The 24,724-nt window shown below is 40.9% G+C and overlaps 1 protein-coding gene across 1 annotated transcript in view; it reads right to left on the bottom strand.

Annotated features, from left to right (window-relative positions):
- The window catches only part of LOC126647314 (protein patched homolog 1-like), a 166,892-nt gene that overhangs the window by 23,437 nt on the left and 118,731 nt on the right, over positions 1 to 24,724 (bottom strand). Inside the window, 4 exon segments of the mRNA XM_050329444.1 lie at positions 9,746 to 9,883; positions 11,449 to 11,729; positions 13,202 to 13,385; positions 15,470 to 15,612. Of these exon segments, the coding sequence (XP_050185401.1) occupies positions 9,746 to 9,883; positions 11,449 to 11,729; positions 13,202 to 13,385; positions 15,470 to 15,612 (746 nt within the window).

Consider the following 24,724-nt stretch of genomic DNA (forward strand, 5'->3'; position numbering starts at 1 on the left):
GTCGAGGGAGGTGATCCTGCCCCCTCTACTTGGCCCTAGTGAGTCCACATCTGGAGTACTGTGTCCAGTTCTGGGCTCCTCAGTACAAGAAAGACAAGGAGCTATTGGAGAGGGTCCAGTGGAGGGCCACAAAGATGGTGAGAGATCTGGAGCATCTCTTATGAGGAGAGACTGCAGGAGCTGGACCTGTTTAGTCTAGAGAAGACTGAGAGGGGATCTCATTAATGCATATAAATATCTCAAAGGCCAAAAGGATGGTGCCAGCCTCTTTTCAGTGGTGCCCAACCACAGGACGAGGAGCAATGGCCATAAAGTAAAACACAGGAGGTTCCACTTCAGCATGAGGAAGAACTTCTTTAAACTGAGGGTGGCAAAGCACTGGAACAGGCTGCCCAGAGAAGGTGTGGGTGCTCCATCCCTGGGAGTGTTCAAGGCCATGTTGGATGGGGTCCTGAGAAACCTGGTCTAATGGAAGGGCATTGGAACTAGATGACCTTTATGGTCCCTTCCTACCCAAAACGTTCAATCATTCAATGATTTTAGCTGTTTGGGGAAGACTAAAGTTGTTTGTTTATTTTCTTGGGGGAAAAAAAAAATCAATTTATTTTATGGGGAATGCTTTGAAGGGGAGAAATTAATTGACTTTTTACCCCTAAAGCTTTTTGGGGCTTGTGGTTGAAAACCAATTTAATTATTTTAACTGTTTCCCTCCCTCCTCCCCATTTGGGGGAAAAAAACCAGAAGTGCTAAATCCTTACTTAGCTCTTGGCCCCTATTTTCTTGCTCTACTTTTCACAGCTTTTCAGTGGCAGACACTAGCTTGACCAAAGCAAGCCAGTTTATTTTGGTTGCAGAAATATTTTGCACGCATATATGCACATACACATGCATATACGTGCAGAATTTTGATGGAAACTTTTGATGATTCCTGATAAAACGACCTTCTGATTTATAAAACTTCTCTCCAAACATCTCAAAGAGCAAATAAACCTGAATGCATTTAAAGTCTAGGAATGTAGTAAGTAATAGTATCCTCAGAGTAAAGAAATGTTTTGGCTCAGATTTTCCAAGCTGAACAGTAGGCTAATATGAGAATCTTAACTGTGTCCAGTATCAGATACAGCTTTTTTCTCTTTGAAGTGTCCATTGGTTTTGACTGAATTTGTGGCATTCAGAAATCAAGGCATCCAAATTTTTTTTGATTGGCATCAAGATTTCTTTACCAAGAAGTCCATGACTGATGGAAAAAAAGTCCACATTGTCTGACTGCTGAGTGTTGGATTAGCTTGATTTGTTTCTTTTTCTTGAACTTTAATTGATGTTTGGATTTTTTTCAGTTGTTCAAGGGACTGGTGGATGGGACCCCCTGGGAAACTCCTCTCAGGGATAAAAGAGCTGAATAGAGCTGGCATCTATTTAAAGACATTTTTCTTAGGGCACAAGAACTATCAATTCCCATGTGCAAGAGATCAGGCAAGGAAGGCAGGAGAGTAGCATGTCTGAGTAAGGACCTCCTGATCAAACTGAAACACAAGAGGGAAATGCACGAGCAGTGGGAGCAGGGGCACACACCCTGGGAAGAATATAGGGACACTGCCCAGATGTGTAGGGATGGGATCAGGAATGCTAAGGCACAGCTGGAGCTAAATTTGGCAAGGGATGTGAAGAATAATAAGAAGGGCTTCTACAGGTATGTTAGTCAGAAAAGGAAGGCAAAATAAATTGTATCCCCCCTGATAAATAGGGGATCTGGTGACAACCTACATGGAGGAGGCTGAGGTCCTCAACAACTTTTTTGCTTCTGTTTTCAATGGCAATCTCTCTTCCCATATCTCTCAAGTCTCTGAATCTCAAGGCAGTGACTGAGGGAAGGAAGTCCTCCTACCCATCGTAGGAGAAGATCAGGTTCGAGACCACCTGAGGAGCCTGAACCATGGGACCTGGTGAGATGCATCCCAGGGTCCTGAGGGAATGAACCGATGTAGTTGTCAAGCCACACATATTTGAAAAGCCATGGCAGTCAGACAAAGTCCCCAGTGACTGGAAAAAGAGAAACATCATGCCTGACTGCTAACTGCAACCACAAGAATCATGAAATGAGTGTTGGGTTAGCTTAATTTGTTTCATTTTCTTGAACTTTGATTAATGTTTTGATGTTTTTTTCTTTGTATTTGTAAAGGGTAAAAACTGAAGCAAAGAAGAGGCCAAAGATGGAAAGCTGTATTTCCTGAACTGCTCTAAGGGAAGTACTGTTCTAAGATGTGAGAAAGGACATGCTGCATCAGGACAACAATTCAGTGTTACTGTAACCTATTATATTGTTTTGTAAAATATTTCTATAAATATTTGAAGTACACACATATGTAGTATACAAAAGAACATTGTAAAGCAGTATAATCTGGAGTAATTTGCCTCCACTTAATAGAGCGGGGACAATATTGGGTTTGCTTCGTATTTACTGTACTTTCATCTCTTTGCCACAAGTAAACTTTATCTAGTTCTAAATTTCAGCTTAAGTCTCTGCTGCTTAAATATTGTATGATTTACTTGTATAATTCAGTGCACATATTGCTTATGTAATGGGATTTTTTCTGTAAAGGTACATGTTTGTTTAAAATATTTTAAACTTGCATATCACAAACTGTGGTAGTATGAAATGTTACTGTTAGTTTTCAAACATGCTATGCGCAATATTTTTTAAAAATAAGCAGATATTAAGTAAAAATGTCAATCTTGGAGACTTAAATAGGTTTAACTGTGTGCAGGTTTTGTTTTGCTGTGTGCATTGATGTGTGCATCTGGAAGTGTGCCTGTCAGTGTGTGTATGTTCCCAGTGTACTGTAGTTTCTCTTTTACTGTATGGTAACCCTTAATGGGCTTATGAACCCACTGATGTTGATGTGAGTCTGCCTTTCCCTGTTAAGTAGGCACTAGTGAAAACTGCACTGGTGTTTACTCACGTACCATAGATGACCATCATCAAAGGGCCAAGATAAAATAGAAGACAGGAAGTCAGAGTTTGGGAGTGTGGTTCAGTTTCCCACTCGATTAATGACTTGGTACATGTGATTTTGTTCAAGTCATGCAACTGTCCCGTGCCTCAGTTTCTCAGTCAGTAAAATGGGCATAATTGTACTTATCTATTTCCCAGGAGAGTTGTGAGGCTTAATTACTGTTTGCAAAAGTGTTTTGACATTTTTCATAAACGGTGCCAAGTGCGTGCAAACACTATAACCATTCTTTTTTCACTTCAAAATGTACTGAATATTGAGAGGTGCTGGTGGTTATAGAAATTCAATGAGCGTATGCCTTATTTTGATATTGATACTGTTAACTATGAGTGGCATCAGAAGCTAAATAATCTATTTTTTTCTTGGTAAGCCACAGCTCAGCTGTCTCCTTATAGCATTCAAAGCAGTATCCTCTGTCACCTTATTTTAATGGCAGGAAAGAAGTTAATAGTAAGTGAGAAAAATCAAATGGAAGAATTAAAAATAACCCTTATATTTTTCCTCATTAAATATAAATGACTTTCTGTTGGATCCAGTACTACTAATGAATGACACCTTTTCTCTGTTGATTTGATTGTTTTTCCCATGCTGCATTGGCATTTTTAATTGAAACAGCTAAATTGGGATCTCTTTGTGAAACTAATTTAGGGGGTTTTTTGTTGTTTTTTTAGTCTAAAGATGGATTGGTGCAAGTGAAGGGCCTGAAAAAATGCTACAATCTGTGTGTTCTGTTTGAAACCAAACCATAAGAATGAAGAACCTTAATTTAAAATACTAGAACAAAAGTTCTCATTGTCTCTCTCTTCATCTTTCTCCATCTTTTTTTCTGCCCCTGCCCAATTCCTTGTCCTGCATGTTATGTGCAGGTGACCTGTCTGCTGCTTCACGCTTTGAAAGTCACATTGGCAAAGGGAGAACTCTGTGGCTGACAACATTTATTTTGGTTTGCTTTGGGGATTTTAAAAACCATTTTAATTGTGAATGATATTTATATTTTTGTATCATAAGAATGTTTTCCCACAGTATTTGTCATGACAGTTTATACCAAACAAAATACAGGGACTTTATTTCTATTGGAAACACTATTACAGCTATGTTTTTCATTTTTAATGCATTTTTATTTGTATAGAGTGCTTACTAATGTTAAATAAGAAAGAGTATATAACACATTAAAGACTCATCATAGCTTTTAGCACAAGGAGTTAAAAGAAAAAAAAAAACTATTCAAACTGGGTCTCATCACTAGTCTATTTGGTAGGAGTGAGCTTGTTTCATTTCAGTTACAAAGATAAAATTGTGCCATGTAATTTATTTATGTTAAAATTTATTTTTGTAGTGTACATAGAAGTCAGTCATTTGACGGAAGTATATTTTTAAAGAGTTTATATGCAACGATGATAGCATTATGTTTTAGAACACTGCTGAAATGTGATTATGGTGTATACTTTTCCTTGAAAACCCCATGGCAGAAAAGAACAATGATAGAAATGCTAACATGAATATATTATAACTTATTGGTTATGAATTTTGTTGTTTATAGGATCCTTTTTTCTTATGTACTGGTCAACTATGCAGATACAATCATGCAATTGCACTGATTGCTATGTGTCGCATTAAGGGTATAGAAATTTGGAAGAAAATAAATCCCCTTGCATTCCAGCTGGTCCTCAGAGATCAGAGGGGCTGGGTGTGGCTGGGCTTAATTTCTCATTATAGCCAATTTCACACTGTAAGTCTGGTTGAGTTTGAAAGAACTTGCACGAGCACAGATGCACTGATAATGCAATTTACCAATCCAGTACTATAGGTCTGATCGCATTCATTAAAGACCTGCACAATCCAGGTTCACGCATAGTATGGTTTATTGAAGCAACAGGAAAGCAGGTTCAGGATTGCCAGTAATAAATGTTAATATGTGTCACGACAGAAAGTATGGTCACAGAGATCTATTAGCACTATAAATATATGTATACAAAAATGAATATTCCCGGGTCTGCTCAAACGCAGTTGGAAGTGCAAAGCTCACCTAAATGTGTCCCTTCAGGAGAGGAGGAGAGACACAGTCCGCAGACTGACCCCAAGCAGACAGAGGTGTTTTTCCCATTAAGAGAAAAAAAGAGTGTGAATATTCATAGACTTCTGGACTATGTTTTAGTTATCATTTGTGATCTAGAGTGGTTCTCATTTAAACCTTGAAAAGAAATTGTACAAACCCTCTAAATATTAATGCAAGGTTCTTCACCTGGGTCAGGGCAATCCCCAGTATTGATACAGACTGATGGATGAATGGATTGACAGCAGATCTGTAGAGAAGGACTTAGGGATGGTGGTAGATGAAAAATTAGATATGAACTGGCATTGTGCACTTGCAGTCCAGAAAGCCAATCATATCCTGGGCTGCATCAAAAGCAGTGTCATGGGTTTACCAACCCAGCATCCCCCCTGGGGCTGAAAATAGTTTTTTCCAGGTGAATCTCCGGACCAAAGCCAATCAAAAGTTTTAGTAACGCCTCTGCCAATTATATACTTAAGAAAACGGAAGAGAAAGGTTAGGGCACAGAAGAAAATGGAAGAGCCAGTGTAGCAGCCGGCCCTGTTGGGCCCGGACGTGCGCCCCCCCACCCCGGGCCAACTCTGTCCCGGGCGAGGGGGGCCAGGCCCCCCTTCTCTCCTGTAACAGAGTAGAGGAAAAAAAAACCCAACTTTAGAGAAGGACAGCCTGGACAGGACAGGAACCCCCCCTCTGCAGCTCATGAAGGAGCCCACGCCGAAGCAGAGGAGTGCATGAAGAAGATATGACTCCATGGGAGACCGAAGATGAAACAGAGTCCTGCCAGAGACCTGTGACCCATGAAGAGAGAGACCTACGCTGGAGCAAGTCAGCTCAGGTAGGATCTGGTGATCCCAGTGAGGGATCCATGCTGGTGCAGCTGAATTTGTGACCCTAAGGGACAGCAGAGAATGGAAAAACTGTTGTCCGAAAGTAGACTCACGTTAGAGGTCCATCAAAGACTGTCTCTCGTGAGAAGGGACCCCACAGGAAACAGGGGTGGACTCAAAAGCCATTATCCCTTGTGATCCTGTGGTGAAGATCCATGGTAGACAAGTGTCCCCTTGCAGTCCATGGAAAACACCACAGGGCCTGGGTAACCCCCCAGTCTCTGGTCTTAGCCCAGGAGGGGGTAGGCCCAGCCCTGAGGTCGACATAGAAGAGAGAGAGAAAGAGAAACAGTTCCATCTGCGACAAATTGGAGTTGTCGTCTTAGAAATAATAGAAGAACAACTTTCGAGTGCTGCAAAATTAGTTAAAAGACCTGTAGCTCCGTAAATGGAAAAGAGACTTCTTCTCCTCCTGAACTGATACAAGGGCGGAGGGGCATTTCTGTAAATACATAGTACTTTTGCCTAGTTAGAATTGTTGTGTATATATATAGTTCTTTAGTTTTTATCTTACTAGTAATAAATCCTAATATTATTCTCCCCAATCAGATCTCTTTTGTCTGCATAAACCTTCTCTCAACTTATAGCAATTGTGTGGGGGGTGAGAGAAAATTGGCCCAGAGCAAACCCACGACATTTTTTGTGGAGAATGCGGGCAGACACTGTCAGGAGGGGCAGGGGCCGGATCAGACCTCGAGAAGCAGCATGGCCAGCAGGTCAAGGGAGGTGATTCTGCCCCTCTACTCTGTTCTCATGAGACCCCACCTGGAGTACTGCATCCAGCTCTGGGGTCCTCAGCACAAGAAACTCATGGACCTGTTAGAGTGGGTCCAGAAGAGGACCACAAACATGGTCAGAGGTTTGGAACACCTCTCAAATGAAGACAGGCTGAGAGAGTTGGGGTTGTTCAGCATGGAAAACAGAAGGCTCCAGGGCCTCCTTATTGTGGCCTTTCAATATATAAAGGGGGCTTATAAGAAAGATGGAGAGAGACATTTTACCAAGGTCTGCAGTGACAGGACAAGGGGCAACCATTTTAAGCTGAAAGAGGGCAGATCTGGATTGTATATAAGGAAAAATCCTTTACAGTGAGGGTGGTGAGACACTGGAAAAGGTTGCTCAGAGAAGTTGTGGATGCCCCATCATCAGAAGTTTTCAAGGTCAGGTTGGAACGGGCTTTTAGCAACATAATCTGCCCATGGCAGAGGATTTGGACTTGATGATCTCTAAAGGTTTTTTTTAGCATAACTTGTTTAGCATTAGTAGCTACATTTGCTGAAGCCTCAGGCTGCAAGCCTAGATACTCTGAACTTTTACCTAGTTTAGTAAAAGGAGGCCGAAGAGCCAGTTCACAATGAAAGATAAGGAAGCAAGGAAGGTCACTACCCCCATCAGCAGAAGCTGCATCGTCACAGATAAGAGAAGAAATGGCCTGTCTAGAGACAACTAAGAGAACCAATGAAGAACAAGAAGACCCCAGACCTAAATATTATTATTTGACAAAACTATGATGTGAGGGCTGAGAAATGTAGATTGTAAGGGTATCATTTCCCAGGTATTTCTTTGTTTAGGGTCCGTCTGTGGAGGCACCCAGCTCAAACTGTTTCTACCACTGTATCACTCAAATAAATTGCCTTTCAGAATTTAAAGCCTGAGACCGTTACGGGATACCTAGGGTAGAGAAGTATTAACAGTTTGGAGACCCAGATGGGACCCTAAGCCACCACTGCTGGATCCTCTTGTCTTCAAACATCCAACTGCCAGCAGCAGGTGATTTCACCTGGCATCTTTCGAGTGGGAGGCATTAAAGGGTAAGTGTTAAAACTCCCTGAGCGGATTTGGTGGAAATACTGTAGTGGGTTCAAGTCCCACTCAGCACTGGGGTGCGTTCAGGTCCCTCCCCTGCTGTGTTCCAAATATTTGGCCATCACCAGTGTGCTAGGATCCCCTTTAATTCTCAGGTCCTTTTCACTGCCACCAGATCCTCTCAATAGTCTACCCATCCTCCTGTTGAGTCTAAAAGTTCTATTAAAGCCCCATCCAATATCTCTCCATCTCTCACCCCATTTTCCAGCCCCCTCCTTTCATTTCTTTTTTGATTGTTATGATACTAATATACTAGAGATTATAGTAGGCTCCAAACACCCTTTTATTGAGATTATATTATATTGACCAGACTCATTCTTACTTTTTAGTACAATAAGATTCAAATTCATGAAGACAACGATATTCTTAAAATAACATTCTTCTGAAAAATGGATTAGAATAGTCTTATAGGAAATTGATTTATCCTGTGAAGAGACCTTTCCATATGCAATGTTGAGAGTTCTGAGATATAACACTACTAAGAACAGGTAAACGGAAAATGTTTTAAAACATGGGTAGGTTTTAATTTGTAATATATAAATACTTAAATTCTGAAATTCCCTAATTTCTAAGAAAATATCTAATAACTCCAACTTAGTATCAAAATTGTTTAATTGGCAGAAAATAGAAATCAGGCCTTTGTCTAAATTTATCCTTAACATTGCATAGATCACCACTTCCATTGTTAAATATGAACACAGAAAAAGAGCCCTTTACTCCATCCAGTCTTGGTCACCAAATAAAGCAGGATGAGTTTTGCATAACAAGCATCCACAACTGCTCCCTTGAAAAAAAAAACCTGTCATTTTTCTTCATTTCTGTACATCAGGTTGACCAAGTTGGATGATTAGGTGTAGCAGCCAGCGTGAGAAAGACCTGAGGAATGTTCAGAGGACTTTGTGTTGTTTTCTCTAAGCTCTGATTTACTGACCAGGGAGAGCTGAGAGTTCTCCAGTTTGCAATTTCACCATGTGGGGGTGTAAAAAGGGTAACTTGAAACTCCAAGGTGTGTGTGTGTGGGGGGGGGGTGGTGTGTGTGACAGGCCAGCCTGTGAGAGTGACTGATGTGTGGCTTGCAGCTGTGTTCTGCCTTGATTTGCCTAACCACTCCCAGTGGGAAGTGAATGATATAAAAACTCTGGATCATAGGAAATAAAGTGATTTCTGTTCACTAAGCCAGGAATTCACGATTCATTCCGTCATTAATTAGGTGCACTCTAGATTTGAACACCTAACTTTGAAACTGTTGAAAATGTTTATATAAAACATTCAAACATTTTTTCCTCTCTGCTTCTCTTTATTACATAGGACAACTCTTTCCCTACAGATTGCACATTTGAGCCCAATATTAATAGCTATGGGTTTTGAAAAGAAGGTGATTTTTCCCATGAAGAATTCAAATCATTCAAATTTTACTGTTCCAGAGAGATTAAATGACATTATATAATTTTGAATATCTCCCTTTGAAGGTTTCGTTACCACAAGATACAGAATCTACACACAAAAGGGCATAGAAAACTACATAGGACTGTGTCAACAACAGCGAGGCTGCACATGATGAGTGAGTGTGGCCTAAAATAATGTCTATTAAGAGCTCTGCTTTGTCTATGTATTTGAATGTCTCACACAACCAGATACCACATTTACCCATGATCTTAATCACAGTCTTCAAAAAGCATTATGAATATTAAAATACTATTATGTGTTCCCTCTTATCTTCTAGGAGACTGACTCAATAGTTAGGAACAATTTCTTTAGACAAGATGTATTCTACCATGACAATCCAAATGGCACACAAAACTTTGTGCAAGGTTTATGATCGATACTCTTCTGAAAATCATGTCACTGACTTAGGAGTTTAAGTAAGGATTTGGAATCATAACATTTTATTTTAAAATACTTTGAAAATGCTTTCTAGTTTTACATACCAAAGCAATATGAACAGTGAATTCCACACCAATGCCAACAGAAGCAACCAGGATAACCACAGGCACTGCGCTCAGCTTTATTCCAATTAGACCCATCATGCCAAACAGCTCCACAGTCATCAGAGCCAGCACCACCACCTAAATGATTTCAAACAGCCATTAGTAACTTCTCATACTCTAGACAAATGAAGAAGAAGGATATTACAAAACAACACGGGGACTATAAAATATATCGCTCATATCAGTCCTTCTCTTATCCCCAAAGACAAGCCATTTTTCCTTGTTTCATTGTGCTCAATAGCAATGACCCTCTAAAGAGTCAGTTAAAATTATTATCCCAAGAACCAGTTAAGAGATCAAGCATCACTTTTCTATTGGTAACAATTTATCAATGGGATTTGAAAAGTAATTTTTTTCTTCCTCCTCATGGATACTCACTGGAACATAAATTTTCTCCTTTTCACCTCTTTCTCTGAAAATCCTTCTAGAAAAACGAACTTTCAAGTAACTGCATTGGAATTCTTTTTGTAGTACTCCAAATGTAAGTGAGGATAACTCCAGAATAGGTTTAAAGCCCAGAAGAAGGTGAACGTCATAATTAGCTGATGAGTCTCAGGTTACAGAGAGCCTTTGAGCTTTAAAGATATTTGAAGGGATTAATATGGACAATGCAAATAGTTAAATCTAAGGGAAAGCTTTTATTTTTTTTTCATCTACCCTGTAAAAAATAATAAGGGAGGGGAGGAAATCCATGGAATTGACTTCAAAGTTTCTAAAGCCAAGCAGGAAAAAGAGACAAACTTATAAAAGCAATAGCAGACTCTGAAAATAAACCACCTTTCCAAGGGATAAACATATGCACTATAATAAGTTATTTTATAAGCTAATGAATTAAAAAGGTAACGTAAATTGCTTGATTCGGTGCTATGAAAAATATTCTACACTAAACATTTACCTTTTAACATACTTGCCATATAAATGTATAATACAAAAACTAGTAACTGTTTTACACTTTTCTAAACCACACAACATTTATAAAACCATACACATAAACCATACAACAGTTTATGGAATTTAAACATAGGAACATCATAATCCAAATTAACTTGAATGTTTACTATGAGGCTTACAGTACCTTGCAGAAAGCATGGAGGAGTATTCTCTTCAACTTATAATTTTGTAACTTTTTCCTTAATAGCCCAGTCACACTCTTTTCTCAGTGTGTACTGTAAAACCTAACCATTTCAGTCTTTCCAGAAAGACTGAATTTGGAAACCAGTGGGCAAATTTACAGGCAAGTTAGTCACAAGCAACTGCCTTGAAAAAATAACATTTTCTGATAAAAAGGAGGAAGGAAAAACTAAATAGAAATAACTTTAATAACATTCCTAATTTTCCTCTATGTCTTATTTCTCATGTTAATGGGCATCTGAACAAGGGTAAAAATTCATGTATCCTAATAACAAAACCTTTAAAGATGCAAAACGGTGGACAAAGGACAAAGGTTATTACGGTGGACAAAGGTTTTGAAGGTTTGTATCTTTAGCATGAACTCTACTCCCTCAAGTTGAATAAATATATAATGAATGATGCAATATACATACTCCATTAGAGGCCCAGACATAAACAAAACCTTCCTGATTATAGCAAGAGCTATGTTGAAAGGAATTTGACTTCAACAAAGACCCTTATAATAAACTTACAATGATGCCAGATGTCCAAGGGTTCAGGAGGAAGAGGGCACACACCAGAAATGTGCAAGCCAAAACCACAGTAATGGATAAGAGGAGCCAGTGACGAAGTCCAATATATTGCTCCCAAAATAGAAATGGATAGCCATTTGGGTAGCTGGCAATCCCCAGGCCAGCATAGTTATTGCAGATAGCTCTCACGTTCTTGATAGCTTCCACAAAGTCAGAAGTTTCACGCAATCCATTGAGGTAGAAAGGAAATTGAGCATATTCTATGGGCTCAGCTGCTGGAACTAGGAAAAGGATAGAAATGTTTTAACATGTTTGGGAAGGAGATACATAGCATGGTTAACAAGACGCTCTCTACAGCAGAATGCTTAAAGGTGTTGAATTAAAATTTTACATCTTTGTGATACCTTGGAGTTTTGATTTTTTAATTTTTGTAGATCTTAGAAGTAGTTATGTAGTAAATGTAGATTTTAGAGTAGCAGCATATTATCCCTTTACCCTTTAACACACCAACCACACATAGCAAACCCTGTTACCTGTTCCCATATCAATCCCCTAAATTCCACTGGCCTGTTTAGTCTCATTTTCAAGGTAGAATTGTAGAGAACACCCTAATCCTGAGCAAGAAGATATAGCCATAGACGCAACAACCTTCAGGCCTAGGACTCTGGAAGGCCTCCAAGAACATTATGTGCTCTGAGGAAGATGAAGATGAAGAAGAGGGGGTCCCAAAACGCCCCCAGACCCAATTCCCAAGAGGCGTGGCGGGGGCAGAACCTGGGTGGTGGCTGGACGGGGATTGGGCGAAAATCATTATAAAAACTGTGAACACCTGTATTCGGGAGCACGCGTTGGGGGTATTCCGGAAAGCCTGGGGGCTCATTAAAGCCTTTGTATCCCATTTAGGCAACATTGGAACAACTGACACTTTAAAAACTCTAAATACCAGAAATGACTATGTTTATGATGAACACAGCCTTTATCAAGTCCCCAAACAATTCTATATAATTTAACAACTACAGATTTCAATATATGTATGCAATCTTCACCAGCTTTTTACTGAATACCTGCCCCAGGGTTTGGATATATTAAAGCACATCTAGCTTGTTACCCAATCACATTTTCAAGAGCACCAGTCATCCCCCACATGTCCTCCCCCATTCGCCACTGGTGTCCAACTAGCAATCCTCCCAATGAATTGCTGAAGTGCAGCAAGGCAAACCAGCATTACTGCTCAGGATGCAAAAGAGTGAACAGCATAGAGTGGGAGGGACAAAAGGAGACCACCCACTCACACAGACTTCTCCCCAAAATAGCTCTTGTACCATATTGGTGTTGGTATCTTATACATATGAGCTATCTTGATGAAATTTCCTCCCATACTAAAAAATAAGGATAAACATGATGTAATCTCTTTGATGACATTCAGGAATTTCATGCAATCTCCAGGTTTCTCTCGCATACAGAGCTATCAGGTAACATTAAAAAGCAGTGTTTATTATAAGTTTTTAGAGCTTTGATAGGAACTGTTATAAAACTCATTTTTCAACATGATAAACCCCTTCAGTTGTGCCACATTACACTGGATTCCACAACTGCGTTTGTCTCCTGAGGCTACAGAGTAATCCAATATATTGTTCTGTTTATGCTTCTGAGTTCTATACAGCATCACCCAACTATAGAGTTACTAGGTCTTGAAGGAAGGAGTGAGACCACCTATATAAACAATAAGACATTAGGATGAAATGTTACTTACTTCTCAGCCTTGTTTCTGGCATATAGTCTGCTTTGTCATGGACCCATTCTGGGTGGGGAGGCCGGATGTTGGCTTGTGAGGCAGCATAGGCCACAGGGTCATTGCTAACCCAGGCTGTCAGATAGATGTAAAAAGCATTTGGGTTAATGATTCCATCTGCATCCACCAAGCGTTGTTTAGTCAACTGCAAAATGGAAAGATTAGAAGCCATTCAGAATGAGTTTCACTTTCAGGGCTCTTGCTGCAAAGCTTATGACAAAAAGCCTAGAGATGTGACACACACATATAGGAGAGGAGAAAGGAAAACAGCATTAACTTTCACTTGAAGTGACTTACCATTCAAACTATTGTTTGAGAATGAAGAAAAATCTAAATAGCTACAGCAACAGTGGAAAGTAGTTATTTATAAATTAATATTTATAGAATTTTTATAATACCCACTAAATCAGCAGATGGTTCTAGAACAAATTGAACCAATTAAATCTGAATTCCAAAAAGCTGTCTTTAACTGAGGGTGAAAACCAACAGAACTGGAAAAATGTATTTTAAAGCAAGGGGAAAAAAACTTGGCAAGAGTCCCTATACATGCCTGTGTGCGGTTAACCTCTGTTGTTAATATTGAAAAAAATACCACACAGTAAATAGAAAGCTATAAAACCAAAAAAAATCTGTATAAACTTTTCTAACACTTGTCTCCCATGATCTATTCGTTTCAGAAAATGTCCAGTGCCCAAAAAACCAGACAAGTGCAATGTGTTATTTGGGTCACTGTTGGCAAATGTATCTGTGGGTAAAAAGCAGTGGTATGCTTCTAGGGTTCTTCAGCCAAATACTGCACAGCTAGAGCTCTGACAGAGGACTCTGAATTCAAAGTTTTACTGTGGGGTTTCTTTGTTTGCTTTGTTTATTTCAAATTCTGGCTTGGCTCCAGCTTCAGGTCCTTTTAATGAAATGAAGAACAGCAGTGATGACAGTTAAAAAAAAAGTCAACCTTCCCCCTCCCCCAATTCAATTAAGCCACAGGATATGCAACAACTGTATGTCTTCAAACTGTCTTTGGAATTGCATAGTACAATACTCAGCCCTTGTGGATGCACCACACTTTTCTCCCTCCCAGGCACAGGAAATTGTATCAGCAGTGTATGTGGTACACACTGGTAAACAGAATCTCATTAAAGGTTTTCCCTTTGGTTCCCAATCTTTGCTAAATTCATAGCTGAAGCATCATTCAAACCTTACAGCATGCTGCATGCTGCCATTTAGCAATGTGTTTTACACACCATGGTAACTGAATAGTGTAATCCGTAAATCTGTCACCTTTAATGTCAGCAAAAAATGAAAATAAGCAGATCTGCTGAGAAACTCACTATAGAGACTATTTTCTGCCTGAAAGCACAGAGAGTCAATGATGATTCTAGGAGAGGAGAAGTTAGGTTCCTGCACAATTTTTTCTTAAGAGGATTAAAATAAAATTTTGGCATAAGGAGTCAAACCCAGCATATTTCACTTACCTATGCGATACTAAAAAGCAGCAAAAGCAGTCATATGCTGTGATAACCTTGTGAAAGAAGCTCAGATGTATTTTATTTAGGCTGCTCAACCAACTGCCATTCTCAGTTCTACTACAGTATATCTATATTTAGTAATGACAATACAATAATAAAGTACAACATAGTTATTTCAGTCCCCTTCCATTCCCTATCATTCGTAAACATCTTTCTTTAAAATGTGTGTTTTTAATAAATTGGTAGGAACTAACCAAATAATTGCAAATTTTAGATTCAAAGCCACAGCAGAAGGCTGAACAAAGGTCATCCCTATAAACAAATTTGATTCAAATCAAGAACAATGCCACTTGGAGCAACAAGGCTAACATTGGCTGTATGTCTGGCATAGGACCAGTCTCTACCTACCTAAGGATGAAGAGTAGCATTTTCCACACCAAACGCAGAGGAAACTGCGTGTGTGTGTGTGTGTGTGTGTGTGTGTGTGTGTATGAGACAGGAACAGCATTTAACGTATGCCAGCCAATAATCACCAAGGACAGGCATTCCTGGTATTGATTTTAAATACTTCTCAACACAGGCCAGACTCTGTAGCTAACATGTAGCTCAAGCAAAGTCAGCGAGGCTACACAGGTAGGTACAACTCAAAAATTTCAATTCATCAAGATGAAAAAAGGAGCTATGGCATTTTCCTTGCATCTCCCCCAACTCCTGACAGGATTGTGCATTCCTGTATAAACCACCATGGACTCTGATACAGTACCTGGCTGACGTCAATGGGCTTTGCTCGGTTGCCTGTTTGCACCAAGAGTTTGTAAGCCAGAACAGCATTGTCAGATCCATTTCTATAATTGTTATAAGTGATTTTCCCAGCTTCCCAGTCACTGTCAAATGCATGCTGAAGTCCTAAAGAGTTCAGGAAGGTGGGAGGAAGATAGAACAAGCAAATTAGAAATCAATCTTTGAAACAAATTTCAGTACGAAGAAACAATATTTTTTTTTTTTAATATAAAGTATGACTATTTATAGCTGAAGCAGTGTTCTGGTTTAAGCTGGAATAGAGGTAATTTTCTTCCTAGTAACTGGTACAGTGCTGTGCTTTGGATTCAGTCTAAAAATAATGTTGATAACACACTGATGTTTTGGATGTTGCTCAGCAGTGCTTACTCTAAATCAAGGACTTTTCAGTGTCTCATGCTCTGCCAGTGGGAGGTGCACAAGAAGCAGGGAGGGACCATAACTGGGACAGCTGACCCAAACTGGCCAAAGGGATATTCCGTACTACAGAATGTCATTCTCAGTATATAAACTGAGGGGAGTTACCCAGAAGGTGGGTTTGCTGGGCATCAGTCAGTGGGTGGTGAACAACTTTATTGTGCATCACTTGTTTTCCTTGGGGTTTTTCCTCTCCCTTTCTCCTTTTCATTACATTCATGACTATTATTATTGGTTTTTACCTTGTTCCAATTATTAATCTGTTCTTATCTCAACCCACAAGTTTTAACTTTTTTCCAATTCTCCTCCCAGGAAAGTGGGAGGGAGTGAACGATCATATGTGTGGTACTTAGTTGCCGAGTAGAGTCGACAGTGCTTTTTGGTGCCTAATGTGGGGCATGAAGGGTTGAGATAATGACAGATTTGACCAGAGCATATTAAAACAAATTTGTTATAAGCATTCATTGTATTGGCTTAATAGTCACTGGTCACGATGTTGATTTATTTTCTCAAAGAGTTGTTGTGCTTGTTCTCAGAGTTATATTATGTACCTACTTACTTGGAGCATGTGTTTGCTGTTTTGGTATTTGTCATCTCTGGGGCCTGGGCTAAGTTTCTTGGTTTGTTGTACTTTGTAATACTGGCTTGTGATATGATAGAATTGCTGGTATGTTCACTCAGCATTGCCATCACCTCTGTACTTCAGGAGTCATCTGTTGTGAACTATTAATAATTACACCTTTTGCCTTTTCTCCTCAGAGAACTGACCTATGGGGGAGACATTTTCTTACATCTTCCCCTTCTCCAGGCTAATTACAGAACTGTCTGAGAATTTTGAAAATTTTTAATATTTCTGGGTTGTTGAAATTAGCCTATTTCTGGACCTGGTCCGATTGCTAGGAATGCTGAATGTGCTTCAGATCTTGTTTAGGGTTAAGCAACTATCTGTGGCTATGCCAATCCCCATGACAGGCATTGCAGCTACTTGGAACCCTGCGACAAGCACTACAGTTACTCAGATCCTGGTGATGGATGATGCAGCTGAACCAGAGAATCAACCTGTGTTGGTATCACTTGCCCCTGTACACAAGAAGAAACGGACACGAAAGACATCTCGTTTAGTAAAGGAGGACAAAGCAATCATAAGAACAAGTGGAAGAGGCAGAACAAGAGGTAACCACTCAATCCCTATCCCTGATTGAGCTGCAGGATATGCAAAAAGATTTCAGATGTTGTCCAGTTGAGCATGTTGTCACCTGGCTGCTCCAATGTGGGGACAACGAGGCTGGCAGTTTGGAATTAGAGGGTAAAGAAACCAAGAAGCTGGGATCACTTTCTATGGAAGGTGATTGGAAAAGGGACACAAGTCCTTGACCTCTGGAGGTCACTCCTGTCAGGTGTGAAGGGAAGGTATCCCTTCAAGGAAGATATATGTTGCCCAGGCCAATGGACTGGAGTAGAGAAAGGTATCCAGGATCTGGGGGAATTAGTCATGCTTGAGATGATTTATTTTGACCCAAACAATGTGCAGTCATCCACAGATCCAGACAAAGTCCAATGCACACAACCCATGTGACAGAAATTTGTACAGAACACACCATTGTCATATGCCAACCCACTGGCAGTAATGACCTGGAGAGATGAAGAGGCACTGGCAGGGGATGAAGTGGTTCACCAACTTCGGGAATATAAAAAAAAAAATCACTCTTCCTCTGTTGCCTCATCTGTGGAGAAACTGTCCCAGGAGTTCCAGAAATTCAAAGAGAATATGTTCTACTCCCCACCTGTACAGACCTGCATCTCAGCTATTAACAGTAAGTGTCCTTTTGCATAAGAGGGAGGATATACTGGGTATGCCCCTTAGGATACCCTGTGGTCTTTACCTGCAGGACCATAGAGAGGACATGAGGAAGTGAGATGGAAAACCTACCTCAATCCTAGATGCACAAGTATGCGAATTGCAAGGAAAAACAACCACAAATGAGGGTTCTTCCAGGAAAGTTGTTGCTCAAGTCTCCATTGGACAGTTCCCCAGGCAGAGTGGAAGGACTAATCTTACTTATCCTATGGAAAGGAATTCTAATCCATTTCTACAAGAAGTAAATGGAGAAGCCTATGACCAGGACTAGAGGGGCCCTGCCTCGAGCCAGGTGGAGGACAGAGACAACTGGATTTACTGCATAGGGTGAATCCCATGGCCTGGCACGTCAGACCCAAAGGAGTACAAGGCTCTAGTAGATACTGGTGCACAGTGTACCCTAATGCCATCAAGCTATACAGGGGCAGAACCCATTTGTACTTCTGGAGTGACAGGGGATCCCAACAGCTGACTGTATTGGAGGTTGAAGTAAACCTGACTGGAAATGAGTGGTAAAAGCACCCCGTTGTGACTGGCCCAGAGGCTCTGTGCATTCCTGGCATAGACTATCTCAGGAGAGGGTATTTCAAGGACTTCAAAGGGTACCAGTGGGCTTTCTGTATAGCTGCCTTGGAGATGGAGGAAATTAAACAGCTCTCTACTGTGCATGGTCTCTTGGAGGATCCTTCTATTTGTGGGGTTGCTGAGGGTCGAAGAAGAATGGGTGCCAATTGCTACCACAACAGTGCACCGGTGGCACTCCCTGATTCTCATCCATAAGCTGATTTTTCAACTCAAGAGCCAAGGAGTGATCAGCAGGACTCGCTCACCCTTTAATAGTCCCATACGGCCAGTGTGAAAGTCTAACAGAGAATGGAGACTGACAGTGGACTATCATGACCTGAATGAAGTCGCATGGCCTCTGAGTGCTGCCGTAACAGATGTGTTGGAACTTCAATATGAGCTGGAGTCAAAGGCAGCCAAATGGTGCCACAATGGATATCTCTAATGCATTTTTCTCAATCCTTTTGGTGGCAGAGCGCAGGCTACAGTTTGCTTTCACTTGGAGGGGTGTCCAGTATACCTGTAATTGACTGTCTCAGCAGTGGAAACACAGTCTTACCACCTGCCATGGACTGATCGAAACTCAATTATTAAACTGTCTTGATCTCAACCCATGAGTTTTCTCAGTTTTACTCATCTGATTCTCTCCCCCATTCCACCAAGGGGGGAGGGTGTGAATGAGAGGTTGTGTGGTGCTTATTTTCCAGCTAGGGTTAAACCACAATAATTACTCTTTCATTTACACTCTCCTCAAAACAAAGCTGAAATGTCACCCTGACACAGATGGTGCGAAAACAGAAGGGGCTGAGTTCAGCCCTGATTTAACCTCACTGGCTACTGCGGAGTTAAAATCAGGCAGAGATTTAGTCCATCAACCAGAAGAGAAATACAGTCTTCATAATCCCTCCTCCCTCACCAAAAGCACATTAAACCACAAAAGGGGACACAGCCCACCCATTAACTGTCTGGAGCTACTGCAGAGCACTGAGACAATAATTTCTATGATACAACCAGAAGTTCTACTACAAGGGGAAAAAAGCCCACCACACTCAAACTTTCATCTTCAAACAAACACTCAGCTGCTTCTTGAGCACAGAATGAGTACTCAATTTGTTCTATCTGTTAAAATTGTGTACCCAATACAAGTCGTAGTATCTGCTACCAGCACATGTAAAGATCGCAGCTAACAGCTATTCACTCTCAACTGTTATTTTCCTCTTTGCCGCCCTTTAAAGGGGAAGGAATACCTCACAGCACAAATTTGGGTCAGATTTAGAACAGAAAGCCACAACCCAGTACAAGGAGGTTCTGTGAGAACAGATCACAAACTTCACATTCAAACAAGGGAAGGAAAAGGTTGGGGATGGGGTGGTGATGGAAATCACCAACCCACCTCACAGCTGCACTGAGGAACTGTAATGAATATCATCATTACAGATAAGATAGGCTAGCCACAGCTGTAAGGAGATAAGGGTGTTGCGTTGTTGTTTTCTACACAACCTTAATGACACCACTTCAGGGCCTTATGTCATAGGTTTACTTGTTATAAAAAGACCAAGCAGGGAATTTTTCTTTCCCCTGCATTGCTGTAAAAGAAAGATGTTGAAGGAGGGAGGGGAAAGGTGTGTGCCTAGGGTAATTGGCACACAAAAAGGAACTAACCACCAGATCCACATTCCAAGCTGATGGCCCTCTGAAGACTGTGGAGAGGGGTGCTGAAGTTTTTTTTCTCTCTCCTCATAGACTGGAGACACTTAATTTTTGCCTTAATTCAGGAAAGGTGTGTGTTGGAGGGGTCCGAAGTTCAATTTGTTTTTTGGCCTGGTTATATGGCTGTTTTCTGGCCCTGGTTTGCCGCTGCTTTCCTGCACCCTGTTCTGCCCCCAGCCCAGACCTGCTCAGACTTCATCAGAGAGTCTTGACCCATCTGCAGAGGAACTTTTCAGATAGGAAGTCGCCTTTTCCCTCCTCTGCTCCCGTGTTTGGCAGTGGTTTGTGCCCATCAATCCAACAGCACCCCCTCCTGATCATGGTTAGAATTGGGTCAAAAGGTGGAAAGTATTGAACTGTTTCCTTTTTGAAGGGGACTTTTGGGTACAGGATTATTGTTTAGTTGGTTTTGTGTTCTTTTGTTGTTCTACCAATACACATATATCCTTTAATAAAGGGCTGCTATTTTTTCTTTCTCCATACTTCCTCAATTGGAGCCTCTTAATTTCAGATTTACAATTGCTTAGAGGGAGGAGTTTGGGTCTTCCTCATAACTCATCCTACTTAGCAAAACACTTCAGTCTCATTAAACCGAGACATCTGAGTATTCATTCCCATTTATTAATTCTTCCCTCCTCCCTTAGAAAACTGCCTCCCAGGTCATCCTACAAAACCATACCCACTTGACAAGCTAGCAGGTTGAGAACAAAGCAAAAAAATAAACCTGCCAAACTTGCTGAATGCAGCCCTTCAGATCCTGTCCAGAAAGAGGATGATTTAACCATAGATATTCTACCATAGTTCAAGGGACTTCAAAGTCCCCTTTAATAAAATGTTGTTTGTTGCTATCCTAGGAGTGGGGAAAATATTATTTAGTGAGTGTGAGGCTACCCTCTCTTATAATGACTGAATGATCATGGACATTGGGAGGAGTATCTGAGGACTGGAGGAAAGGAAATGTCACTTCTATCTTCAAGAAAGGCCAGAAGGAAGACCCAGGGGAGTACAGGCTAGTCAGCCTCACCTTGATCCCTGGGAAGGTGATAGAACAGCTAATCCTGGAAACAATTCCAGGCATAGGAAGGACAAGAAGGTAACTGGGAGCAGTCAGCATGGCTTCACCAAGGGAAAGTCACAGTTGATCAACCTGATAACCTTCTACAATGAAATGACTGGCTTAATAGACAAGGGAAAATATTGTCTATCTTGACTTGAGAAAGACTTTTGACTCTGTCTCCCTTAAGATTGTCATAGAGAAGCTGTTGAAGTACGGGCTGGATGAGTAGACAGTAAAGTGGGTTGGAAATCAGCCAAATGGCTGGGCCCAGATGGTGGTGATCAGTGGCATGAAGTCTAGTTGGAGGCCAGTAACTAGCAGTGTACCCCCAGAGTCATTATTGAATCCAGTCCAGTTCAACATCTTAATGATCTGGATGATGAGGCAGAGTGTACCCTCAACAAGTTTGCTGATGACATAAAAGTGGGAGAAGTGGCTGATACACCAGAGTGTTGTGCTGTCATCCAGAGGGACCTTGACAAGCTGCAGAAATGGGCTGACAGGAACCTCATGTAGTTCAACAAGAAGTGCAAAATTCTGCCCCTGGGAAGGAACAACCCCAGGCACTAGTACATTCTGGGGGCTGCCCAGCTGGAAAGCATCTTTGCAGAAAAGGCCTTAGAGGTCCAGGTGGACATCAAGTTGAACATGAGCCAGCAGTGTGCCCTTGCTGCAAAGATGGCTAATGGTATCCTGGGCTGTATTAGACAAAGTATTACCAGTAGGTTGAGGGAGGTGATCCTTCCCCTCTACTCATAGAATCATAGATTCAGCCAGGTTGGAAAAGACCTCTGAGATCATCAAGTCCAACCCTTGATCCACTACCACCACAGTTACTAGACCATGGCACTAAGTGCCACATCCAGTCTCATCTTAAAAATCTCCAGGGATGGAGAATTCACCACCTCCCTGGGCAGCCCATTCCAATGCCTGATTACCCTCTCTGTAAAGAATTTCTTCCTAATACCTAACCTAAACCTCCCCTGGCAAAGCTTAAGACCATACCCTCTTGTCTTACTGATAGCTGCCTGGGAAAAGAGACCAATCCCCACCTGGCTACAACCTCCTTTCAGGTAGTTGTAGAGAGTGATGAGGTCTCCCCTGAGCCTTCTCTTCTCCAGGCTAAATAACTCCAGCTCCCTCAGCCTCTCCTCATAGGGCCTGTGCTCCAGTCCCTTCACCAACCTGGTTGCTCTTCTCTGGACCTGCTCCAGCACCTCGACATCCTTCCTGAACTGAGGGGCCCAGAACTGGACACAGTACTCCAGGTGTGGCCTCACTAACACTAAGTACAGGGGAAGAATCACTTCCCTTGGCCTGTTGACTACCCTGTTCCTGGTACAGGTAAGGATGCCATTGGCCTTCTTGGCCACCTGGGCACACTGCTGGCTCATGTTCAGCTTCCTGTCAATCCAAACTCCCAGGTCCTTTTCTGCCTGGTGAGGCCATACCTGGAGTGCCTTGTACAGTTCTGGGCCCCCGGTACAAGAGAGATATGGAGCTACTTGGAGAGAATCCAACACAGGACCACAAAGGTGTTTAAGGGACTGGAGCACCTCACATATGAGGAAAGGCTGAGAAAGCTGGGACTGTTTAGCCTGGAGAAGAGAAGGCTTGGGGGATATCTCATCAATGTATATAAATACCTGAAGTGGGAGTGCAAAAAACATAGAGCCAGGCTCTTTTCAGTGGTGCCCAGTGACAGGAGCAGAGGTAATGGGCACAAAGTGAAACACAGGAGTGCCCTCTGAACATAAGGAAACCCTTTTTCAATGTGAGGGTAACTGAGCACTGGTTGTGGAGTCTCCCTCCTTGGAGATATTCAAAAACCACTTGAACATAGTCCTGGGAAACTGACTTGAGGTTGAACATGGGTTGGACCAGATGACTTCCAGAGGTCCCTTCTAATCTCAACTACTCTGGATTCTGTGCAGTGCTTAAAAACAAATCCATCCTTTCTGAATATAGCTCTGTTTCAGTCTCTTAGTGGTTAAGTGAAAGCATTTGTGCTATCATAATAGTCATGTAAAAGATCACTTTGGGAATTAAGAAGAGGCTGTTGAAGAATTCAGAAAAAAAGAAGAGACCTTCAAAGGACAGCTTAAGAGGAGCAGACAAGTTGCTATGCTAGACAATATTTGGAGGCAGAACTTTCAGACTAATATCAAACTCCTGACACAGAGCTAAGCAGACACAATACCAAATATAGGCATTTGCATGCATAATTACCAATTTGCAGTTGCAAGTTACATTTTACATTACTACAGTGTGTGGAAACTTATCTCTTTCACTTATTTTTCCCCCTCCAATGTATGCTACAGTTCTTACAAGTTTGACCATCGCTCAAATCCAGTTCTCTTTTTATATTTTTATTTCTCAGCTGGCTTAACCACTTTACACTTTGGGTCACTTTATTACTGGCCTTGTACACTGATGAAACTGAAAGTCTGCAGAAAGAATACCAAGAAACCTCTATCAGTTGTGCTTACTTTCTAAAGGATTTCAAAATTTAACTAATAAAACTTCCTTATAACACTTTGAAATTAATAGCAGAACAACAATATTTTTATTATAAATTGTTCACACCAATGATTTTTAAAACCTTTCAATCTGTTTTAAAGATAAATGTAATTAATGAAATGTTTCTGGGTAGAAACATAAAAGTAAATTGTTGACTCCTTTCTGTAAAGAAATTATATAAGCTAAGGCAGTTAATGTAAAATCCTCCAAAAGTATGTTCAATGATGTAATGGGAATGAGGAAGGAATTCGTATTAAGTCATGTGAACAGTGGAGAAGATTGCCCTTTGCGAAAACAAGCGTAATTAAGAGCCATCAGGGAACTTAAGCTACCATATTTACATTCAGTCACTTACAAAAGTAATGTTAACATTTCCAGTTTAAATGAATGATTAATGTTAACTGTCTTCTGTTGCATTTTCAGATAATAGAAAATGTTAACATGATTTGATACTAGGAAGCAAAGTACAAGTGAGCCTCTGAAAAAAGAGATGCATTAAACTGAAGGCACTCCAAATACTGGCAGTTATGTGCATGTTTTCTAAGAATTATTGGCTGCATTGGCCATCTGTAAACAGTTAAGTTTTAAATTTACAGTCTCAGTAGGTCAGTACACTTTATTTTTCTGTTTGCAAAAGCTTCCTTAAGATTCTTCCAACACAGAGACAGAGGTAGGACAGAAGTATTTCCAGGTAGGATGGGTTTGCTCCCAAGAGAGAACTGTTACATTTTCTGAGATGTAACATTACTATATATTTTAAATACAAAAGAATTATTTACCTCAACACAAATATATGCCTTTAATAAGCCCATTTTAATATAATTATCATCATACTACCTATAACACCCCCCTCCCAGTTACAGTTCAGCACAGAAAAGGTAGCACCATAGAAAAAGTGAGGACACTTGATTGGAAGTCTAGAATGTTTAGTAATCTCCCAATCCAATAAAATGCCTAAGCCCCACTGAACTTTCTTCATGTCAGCAGTCCCAGCTGAAGCTAACAGGATCACTCATGCTGAAAGTTAAGCCTGTGCCAAAATACATTGCTAGACCAGGACTTTTCATTTACTATTCTCAAAACACTCAGCAAAC

The sequence above is a fragment of the Myiozetetes cayanensis genome, unplaced genomic scaffold, assembly GCF_022539395.1.
Source record: "Myiozetetes cayanensis isolate MyiCay16 unplaced genomic scaffold, myiCay2020 scf4, whole genome shotgun sequence".
NCBI lineage: Eukaryota > Metazoa > Chordata > Aves > Passeriformes > Tyrannidae > Myiozetetes > Myiozetetes cayanensis.